The sequence below is a fragment of the Gorilla gorilla genome, chromosome 16, assembly GCF_029281585.2.
Source record: "Gorilla gorilla gorilla isolate KB3781 chromosome 16, NHGRI_mGorGor1-v2.1_pri, whole genome shotgun sequence".
Lineage (NCBI taxonomy): Eukaryota > Metazoa > Chordata > Mammalia > Primates > Hominidae > Gorilla > Gorilla gorilla.
The window spans coordinates 44,605,230-44,614,098 of record NC_073240.2 but is presented as its reverse complement, the minus strand read 5'-3'; the positions used below and the strand labels follow the sequence as shown (position 1 = coordinate 44,614,098).

General features: G+C 49.4%; 2 protein-coding genes across 2 annotated transcripts; one reads left to right on the top strand and one right to left on the bottom strand.

The window, feature by feature from the left end:
• Positions 1-1,421: 1,421 nt before the first annotated feature.
• HYPK (huntingtin interacting protein K) lies at positions 1,422-3,817 on the bottom strand. The gene is made up of 5 exons (XM_019010479.4): positions 3,155-3,817; positions 2,517-2,808; positions 2,114-2,169; positions 1,732-1,783; positions 1,422-1,590 (listed from the first exon to the last, which is right to left on the bottom strand). The coding sequence occupies exons 2-5, from the start codon at positions 2,700-2,702 to the stop codon at positions 1,495-1,497; spliced, it is 390 nt and encodes a 129-aa protein (XP_018866024.1). The 5' UTR covers positions 2,703-2,808; positions 3,155-3,817; the 3' UTR covers positions 1,422-1,494.
• SERINC4 (serine incorporator 4) lies at positions 3,317-8,434 on the top strand. The gene is made up of 12 exons (XM_019010483.3): positions 3,317-3,418; positions 3,817-3,993; positions 4,166-4,344; positions 4,803-4,882; positions 5,302-5,395; positions 5,965-6,176; positions 6,381-6,476; positions 6,579-6,705; positions 7,083-7,155; positions 7,570-7,618; positions 7,765-7,918; positions 8,094-8,434. Exons 1-12 carry the CDS (start codon positions 3,317-3,319, stop codon positions 8,305-8,307), a joined length of 1,557 nt encoding a protein of 518 aa, XP_018866028.3. The 3' UTR covers positions 8,308-8,434.
• Positions 8,435-8,869: the final 435 nt, after the last annotated feature.

Sequence of the window (8,869 nt, the reverse complement as noted above, 5' to 3'; positions counted from 1 at the left end):
CAAGCAAATCCATCTCAGCCTCCAGAGTATCTGGGACCACAGACAGGCACATGCCACCATGCCTGGCTTTTTTTTTTTTTTTTAATTTTAGTAAAGACAAGGTTGCCCAGGCTGGTCTGGAAATCCTGACCTGACGCAGTCCTCCCAGCCCAGCCTCCCCAAAGTGCTGGGTTACAGGCATGAGTCACCACACCTGGCCCAACCTTTGATATCTTCTAGTCTTACCATGTTCTAACCCTCAGGTACCTAAATTCTTTTTTTGATGGTGGGGGGAGCGCGGTAGAGACGAAATCTCACTGTGTTGCCCAAGCTGGTCTCAAACTGCTGGGCTCAAGTGATCGTCTTGCCTCAGCTTCCCAAGGTGTTGGGATTACAGGCATGAGCCACCATTCCTGGCCCCTAAATTCTTTTTTGTTGTTTTGTTTTTGAGACAGAGTCTCACTCTGTCACCCAGGCTGGAGTACAGTGGCACAATCTCGGCTCACTGCAACTTCCGCCTCCCTGGTTCAAGCAATTCTTCTGCCTCAGCCTCCTGAGTAGCTGGGACTACAGGCATGCACCACCACGCCTGGCTAATTTTTTTTTTTTTTTGTATTTTTAGTAGAGACAGGGTTTCACCATGTTGGCCAGGCTTGTCTTCAACTCCTGACCTCATGATCTGACTGCCTCAGCCTCCCAGTGCTGGGATTACAGGTGTGAGCCACCGTACCCGGGCTTTTTTTTTTTTTGAGATGGAGTTTCACTCTTTCCCCCAGGCTGGAGTACAGTAGTAGTACAGTAGTGTGATCTCAGCTCACTGCAACCTCTGCTTTCCAGTTTCAAGCAATTCCTGCCTCAGCCTCCAAAATAGCTGGGATTATAGGCGCCCACCACCATGCCCGGCTAATTTTTCTGTTTTCAGTGGAGACGGGGTTTCACATGTTGGCCAGGCTGGTCTTGAATTCCTGACCTCGTGATCTACCTGCCTCGACCTCCCAAAGTGCTGGGATTAGAGGCGTGAGCCACGGCACCCAGCCAAATTATTTTTTTTTAATCACTCAAAATCAAGCATGTTGTAGGTACCAAAATTCTAACTCAAGGTGGCCTATGAACTGGGTTCATAACCTACATCTATCTATATATATAGTGGCTCCTAGGCAGGTAGCTGGCCTTTTAGATATTCATAAGCTGTCTTGGAGACACATGCCATTTGAGTACAGTAACTCTGCTGAGACTCCAGATGTACCTTGAATACTGTTGAGAGCTAGTCAGATGAATGAGACTGGCCTGCCACCTAGCATCTGCACATGAGGTATTCTTCTACGCTGATTTTTCATACAGGTGTGCTAGATTTTAATGGGTCACTTAAATTCAGTTATTCTCCAACATATAAATTCCCCACAACATAGGATATAGTATATACTCTACTTGACCCAAGATGATAAAACTGAAAAAGACAAAAAAAAATTTTATTGCCATGAATTAATCCAGTAGGTATATTTGAGAAAGCACGCATCAGTTGGTTAGGGCAATAAGCGCCTCTACCACGTTGCCCATGTGTTCCCGCAAACTGCGTTCTGCTGCTGCTCGAGATATCTCCATCTCGGTCATCTGCAGAAAAAAATCATGTTACATAGGTTCCCAGGCATTAATGTGCCACCAAATATACTGACTCCGCTTGTTTCAGGAAACAACCCAAATTAAGCAGAATAGCCTCCCCTCCGCATACACTAGTTAGGCACTACCACTCACTATTAGCTCCAGATCTTCCTTCTTGATAGTGACTTTTGCCAGTTCTTTCTCCCTGCAAAAATATTTAAATATATTAGTCCTCATTCTCAACCAACACCATAAACTCCCAGGAAGGGTCATTCCCAGAAGTGCCCTGTAAATAAATCTTGATAAACCCTTGATTGAAAAAAAAAACTCCCACTAATACTCCTTTCCCCTGGAGTCTTGGCAGCAGGTGTTGCCAGGAGGCCTTCTGCTAACAAGAGTAAAGTTGTGGCGCCTAGATCTGCATGAATTGGTGATAAATTTGAAGAACGGTATAAAGGCTTAATAATGGTTTTTATTTTTGTCTGGGGACCGGGGAGGGAAGAACTGTTAAAGTTGGCTGCCCCTGAAGACTTACCGCTCCTGTTTGGCTTTCTGCTCCCGGGACCTTCTGTCTCCAATCACAGACATGGCCTATGGGAAAGGCAGGTCTAGTTACTGCACCGCTACCCACAACTCCCAATAATCTAAAAGGCCAACAAAACAAGCGGTTCATGCATGGATTCACGATGACAAGTGTTACCAGGTAGCAAGGACTATGTTTAATTCCATTCTATGCACCTGAGGTCCCCTTAATCCCACTATCAAGCTCCTTTAGGCAAGCGGCGCGCTCCGGTGACCGCTGTTTCCCTCGGCTCTACCCTATTGCCTCCTCCCGCCATCGGGATCAGAACCCCGTCTTGGAGCGCTGGCTTCCAGCTACAGCCTCAGAACCCCCCTCTGCTCTCAGCCCGCCCCGACATGCTCTTGGCCAACCTTACCGTCTCCAGATTGGAACTCTGGATCTCCTTCTCCTCTGCATAATCGGTGACCCGCTCCAAGTCCGCCGCACCGCTGTCATGTTTCCGTGGCTTCTCCGGAGGCCGCTCTGGTCCACTGGTCTCAGTCTCCAACTCCAGCTCCACATCCCCCTCGGTCGCCATATCTATTTCACCACGCCGCCGCATAAGCCCCACCTCACGCCGACTTCCGGCAACTGACACACAGCTTCCGCCTGGGGAGGAGGCGGGGTTGGCCCTGGGCCACACCTTCTTTCTGCTCCAGTTCTAGAAGCTTCAGGGAGGAAGGCGGTTCGTCTCTCAGACTTACTTTCGGGATTGTACAGTGTTTTGTGCGAGGCCTTCTCTCAGACCTAACCCGACACCGCTCCAGCCCACCCCACCGACATCCTTAACCACCTCATAAACTAGGAATAGTCCCCTCAACACATAAACACGCACCCACCCACCTCAGGGAACTCCGTTCAACCTGAATGACGTCTAATCCTAAACCAATAAAGAATGCTAATCCACAGGGGGCCAGATAGACAAACTGCACCCTAATCTGGAGAGAACAGCCTGAGTGGCCGCAGTGTTGAGGCCCTAAGGACAAAGCTCCTTCACAGGGCATGTGCATTTACCGCAACCTGGAGGTCAGTGTTCTCTTCCGGACGTCGCCATTCTGCCCGGGACCGGGTGCTCAGCCCCAACACAGTGGCAGTCCAATGGGCTGAGGACAGAAGCAACTGCTGCTCTCATCTGCCTTCCATCTGGTGGACCTAAGCCTAATCCCTGGGACAAGGATGGTGGGTGCCAAGGCCGGCCCCAGCCCCGGCACCTCCCTGGGCCTGGCACAGCAGCACAGCGGAGGCAGCAGTGTCCTAGTGAAAAGTCCCTTCTGTGAGGTGAGAGGGTGCGAAGGGGAGAGTGGCCGAAGCTGGGGAGGAAGACGTGCAGAAGCCAATAAAAACGACAGGCCTCTTTTCTCCTCTAATGTCGTTCTGGTTCGTTGCCCCAGGTATAATCTGTAAATCTCTCCCGCCATGTTTCCAGCCCCAGGTGTTTAGGTCGAGAGAAAGGTCAGATATCTCAAGCCTGCTTATAATGAAAGCCCTACTAAGTTGTCAGTGGGAGGCAATCCCAAATGGCTGGAATCAGCTTGAAACAGAACCTGAGTAAAAGGAAGAAAGGGGAAGGGGAAATTTTGGAATTCAACCTCCTGGGTTAACCTCACACATACATTAACGTATGCCTTTCCTCAGCAAGTCTCCACCTCGCTGCCTTGCATCTGCTCTACTCCCAGGTGTGCTGCTGTGGGCCTGCTCCTTGTGCCAGCTGCTGCCACTCTAGGTGGCCCTCTCTCACCGCATCCACTTGCAGCCGCCTGTTCTACATCCTCCTCCATGTGGGGGCCTCAGCAATCTGCTGCCTCCTGCTGTCAAGGACAGTAGTGGAAAGGGTGTGGGGCAAGACACACAGGGTAAGTGAGAGGGGGTCGGGTTGTCAGGTGGGAAGAGATAAAAGGAAAAACCCTAAGATAGAAAAGGTTTCGGTTGGGGGCAGGAGACAAATGAGTGGTCATACCCGTGACAAGTAGGTACCTTTCCATGCATTATGACTTGTCCTGCCATTTCTCACACACACACTCCCAGATCCAGATGCCCTCGGGGTTGTGTGCCCACCTGTTTGGCCTCTCTGACTGTCCAGTGCTCAGTGGCTCTGGGGCTGTGTACCGAGTATGTGCAGGAACCGCCACCTTCCACCTGCTGCAGGCTGTGTTGCTAGTCCACCTCCACTCCCCCACCAGCCCGCGGGCACAGCTGCATAATAGGTTTGTGTGTACTTTCTGGGTGGGGAGGGGACAGAGGAGGGAAAGTAGACACAAGCTGGGTAAAGGAAATTCCAGGATGAAGTAATAGCACTGTAAAAAGACAGAAAACAGGTTTAAGTCCCTGCTTCTCGTGTACTTGCTGTTTAACCTTGAGCCAGACTTTGTGCTTCTAGCATCTAAAATGGAGGTAACAGTGGGGTTATCTTGGTAACATAATCCTTTATAAACTGTAAAACATTGCCCAGATGCTATTATTTAAGTATCTTTGAGTTAGAATTTGGAATAAGGTGCAGTAGGCCTGTCCCAGCCCCCTCTCATTTGGGATTGGTTCCTCCTTAGTTGTCTCGTCTGTCCTCTTTCCTATATTTTTGGTTTTTCTTTTGCCTTTCCCCATAGGCACTCTTCACTGTCCTTTGCCTTTTCTCCTGAGTCTGTTTTTCTTTCTCCCTCCTAACCAGCTTCTGGCTCCTCAAGCTGCTGTTCCTGTTAGGTCTCTGTGCTATTGCCTTCTGCATTCCTGATGAGCATCTCTTCCCAGGTACTCTCCCTCCCACACTCTTGGCAGGAGTAGGCTAAGTTTTCTAAGATAACAAGTGGGTTAAGAGGAGTAACGGCCGGGTGCAGTGGCTCACGCCTGTAATCCCAGCACTTTGGGAGGCTGAGGCGGGCGGATCACGAGGTCAGGAGATCAAGACAATCCTGGCTAACATGGTGAAACCCCATCTCTACTAAAAATACAAAATATTAGCCGGGCATGGTGGCACGCACCTGTAATCCCAGCTGCTCAGGAGGTGGAGGCAGGAGAATCACTTGAACCCGGGAGGCAGAGGTTGCAGTGAGCTGAGATCACACCACTGCACTCTAGCCTGGGTGACAGAGCAAGACTCTGTCTCAAAAAAAAAAAAAAGAAAAGAGTAACAATTTGACCACATTTTTCCACTGGTGCCCATCTTGCAGCATGGCATTACATTGGCATCTGTGGAGGCTTTGCATTCATCCTACTGCAGTTGGTGCTTATTACAGCTTTTGCCCATTCCTGGAACAAGAACTGGTAAGGGGCACATAACCCTAAAGGCTTTTCCTGGGGAGGTTTCTAGTATTACCACATGGAAAGGGCTGGGCAAAAGGCACGGCAGAACACTGGTCCCACAGCTTCCCACTGAGCAATATCAAAAAAGCTTAGGAATGTGATGACTGTGTGGGCCAAGTAGGATGGCTAGTCACACCAGTCTTCTGAGAGCAGGGGAGTAGCTGGTAATGGGTAAAAGAGTTGGAGCTCCGGCTGGGCCCGGTGGCTCATGCCTGTAATCCCAGCACTTTGGGAGGCCGAGGTGGGTGGATCATGAGGTCAGGAGTTTGAGACCAGCCTGGCCAACATGGTGAAACCCCATCTCTAGTAAAAATATAAAAGTTAGCTGGACATGGTGGTAGGTGCCTGTAATCCCAGCTACTCAGGAGGCTGAGGTAGGAGAATCACTTGAACCCAGGAGGCGGAGGTTGCAGTGAGCTGAGACCACACCATTGCACTCCAGTCTGGGCAACAGAGCAAGACTCCCAACTCAAAAAAAAAAAAAAAAAAAATGCTGGAGCTCCAAGCCATTGCCCACTTTCCATCCTTAGGCAGACAGGTGCAGCTCAAGACTGCAGCTGGTTCCTGGCTGTCCTGCTGGCCACCCTAGGATTCTACAGCATGGCAGGTGTGGGAGCTGTGCTCCTATTCCACTACTATACACACCCAGCTGGCTGCCTGCTTAACAAGATGCTCCTCAGTCTGCACCTTTGCTTCTGTGGCTTCATCTCCTTCCTCTCCATCGCTCCTTGCATCCGCCTCAGTGGGTACATGTCCTACAACATTCCAGGTTTTGGGGGCCTTAAAAGCATAGCAAGTTTCATTACCTCCCTAATCTCAATTATTTGATAAAAGAATCTCTGCTTCCCTACCCACACCAAAGGATGGGGAGACAGAAGTACAAGTGGGGGTAGAAATGGAGGAAATTACCAGCCTGTAGACTAAAGCAATGATACTCACTCCTCAGAGCAACCCCGCTCTGGCCTCCTACAAGCTTCTGTCATCAGCTGCTATATCATGTATCTGACTTTCTCTGCGCTGTCCAGCCGTCCTCCAGAGAGAGGTAAGGGACAGGACCTGGATTCTCCATGCTAAGACCTTTTTTTGCCCCTGCCAAATACCTAGCTCATTGTTAATACCCATCTCTTCTGTTGTCCCTTCCCAGTAATCCTTCAAGGACAGAATCACACCCTGTGCCTGCCTGGCCTGAGTAAAATGGAACCCCAAACACCAGATATCTCTCTAGCAATGCTGAGTGCTAGCATCATGTATGCTTGTGTGCTTTTTGCTTGGTGCGTAAAGGTGTCAAGGGTGGAGGTATGAAAGGAGGGTGCCCAAGACAGGGAAGGATGGTAAGGACAATGTCTGGGACGATTATTTAAAGTTTAGAGCAAGACTAGAGTGAGAAAAGCTCCCCACAAACGGACAAATTCTAAGAACAGTACTTTGTCAGATGATCTGTGAGATGAAGGGGGTGGGGGGAATGATTTGAGAATTTAAAATATGTCCAAAGATCTTAGGGCTCTCACATGAATCGAATTCTAAATCTTTGGTGGAAAAGGGCACAGGGAGTATGGTACCCTTTTGAGGATTACCAGTATGGACCAATTGGTAGTAAATGCCCCACCCTATTTAACTAAACCAGCTTAAGAACTCTATTCTTTCTCAGCAATGAGGCCTCCTACCTGGCTGAGGTATTTGGACCCCTGTGGATTGTCAAGGTTTACAGCTATGAGTTTCAGGTGAGGATAAAGAGCTCCATATCCCCAACACCCTCCCTCCCCCACAAAAAGACACACACACATCCTACCAACCTCTACCCAGAATGCTCAGATTATAGCTGCTATTACCTTTTATTGAGTACCCACAATGTGCTAGGCAACTGTGCTACTTTTACATAATCTCATTTAATTTAACCCTCACAACAACCCTGTGAGGTAGGTATTTGCTCCATTTTACAAATGGAGAAATTGAGGCACAAAAGATTAAACATCTTACCAAAGTCTGCACAGCCACTTATATGCTGGAGCTAGAATTTGAACCCAGGTGTGCCTCCACTTTTTAATACTAGACCAATCTTTTCACGGGGGAAGTTTCCTAGATTAACACCCTCACATCTTTTAAGACCATTCCAAAACCTGCGTTCTGTTTTACAGAAGCCCTCACTGTGTTTCTGCTGCCCTGAAACAGTGGAAGCAGACAAAGGTGAGTGCCAAGTGAGGAACCATAAGAAGTGGTAGATCTCTGTGGAGTGCCATAAGAACCCTCAAGAGCCTTAACAAAGGTAGTTGGGGGAGAGGGGAAGAGGTGTTTCAGCAGCACTGCTCCCAGCAGCCATTTCATCTCTCCAGGGCAAAGGGGTGGGGCTGCTAGGCCAGCTGACCAAGAAACCCCTCCAGCTCCTGCAGTCCAAGTCCAGCATCTTTCCTACAACTATTCTGCCTTCCACTTCGTCTTCTTCCTTGCCTCACTCTATGTCATGGTTACCCTTACCAACTGGTTCAGGTAAGATGGAGGTGGGCCTTAGATACTCTCCTGAAGAGCTAGCTATTTTAAGGAAACAGCAATTCAAGGCCATTCCAGACACACATGGGTCTGCCATTATATTTGGTGAGGAGGTAGAACAGGTCTAAAAGCTAAGGCCCTTCATATTCTCTAACCAGAGCCTTTGGTTACACAGCTATGAGGAAGCAGAACTGGAAAAGACCTTCATCAAGGGTAGCTGGGCCACCTTCTGGGTCAAGGTTGCCTCATGCTGGGCCTGCGTACTCCTCTATCTGGGGCTGTTACTGGCACCACTCTGTTGGCCCCCCACCCAGAAACCCCAGCCCCTTATCTTGAGGCGCCGCCGCCACCGCGTCATATCCCCAGATAACAAATATCCTCCAGTCTAAGTCCTTTTCACAAACTGGGGTTCCCCTGACATTGTACTCCTAGAGTTGGCTCAAGGGGAGCTGTCCAGCCCAGCTCAATACCTCAAGGACACACGGGGAGTTATCTCCGTTTGGGCTGAAGTCAATACTATGAACTGGAAGAAGTGGTCAAACAGTCTAATGTGCTGGGCAGAGTGTCTGACTCACTGGAGCTACTGTTACATCTGCATCCCAGCTCAAGAGCCTAACACCCAAATCAGCAGCTCAAAGAACCACTGCTGATCCCAGCAGACAGTGTGGCACCAGCCCTTTCCTGGCTCTTGGGCTGGAAGTGGGGGTGGGGAAAGACCAACACGGACTGAAGACTCAGCTCTGCCCTTGGAGAAAGGAAAATAAGCAGTTCAGCCCTGGGCACACGGATATAAGAAGCCCAGAACCACAGAACCAACCAGGGCATAGAAGAAAGGAGCACAAAGGCTACCCCAGGTTTTAATCCTGATTTTGAGGTCAAGGGAAGCGGGAAGACAAAACCACCTTCATTCCATGAGGAATGACAGAAGAGAAAGTGAACGCTTGACAGCAG

Coding starts and splice junctions, on each gene's coding strand:
- HYPK (XM_019010479.4), bottom strand. CDS start 2,702: ATGCGGCGGCGTGGTGAAATAGATATGGCGACCGAGGGGGATGTGGAG. Junction 1,784..2,113: donor CAGAAAGCCAAACAGGAGCG/GTAAGTCTTCAG, acceptor ATATTTTTGCAG/GGAGAAAGAACTGGCAAAAG. Junction 1,591..1,731: donor AGGAAGATCTGGAGCTAATA/GTGAGTGGTAGT, acceptor TTTTTTCTGCAG/ATGACCGAGATGGAGATATC.
- SERINC4 (XM_019010483.3), top strand. CDS start 3,317: ATGGTGGGTGCCAAGGCCGGCCCCAGCCCCGGCACCTCCCTGGGCCTG. Junction 3,419..3,816: donor TGAAAAGTCCCTTCTGTGAG/GTGAGAGGGTGC, acceptor CTCTACTCCCAG/GTGTGCTGCTGTGGGCCTGC. Junction 7,919..8,093: donor ACCCTTACCAACTGGTTCAG/GTAAGATGGAGG, acceptor TTGGTTACACAG/CTATGAGGAAGCAGAACTGG.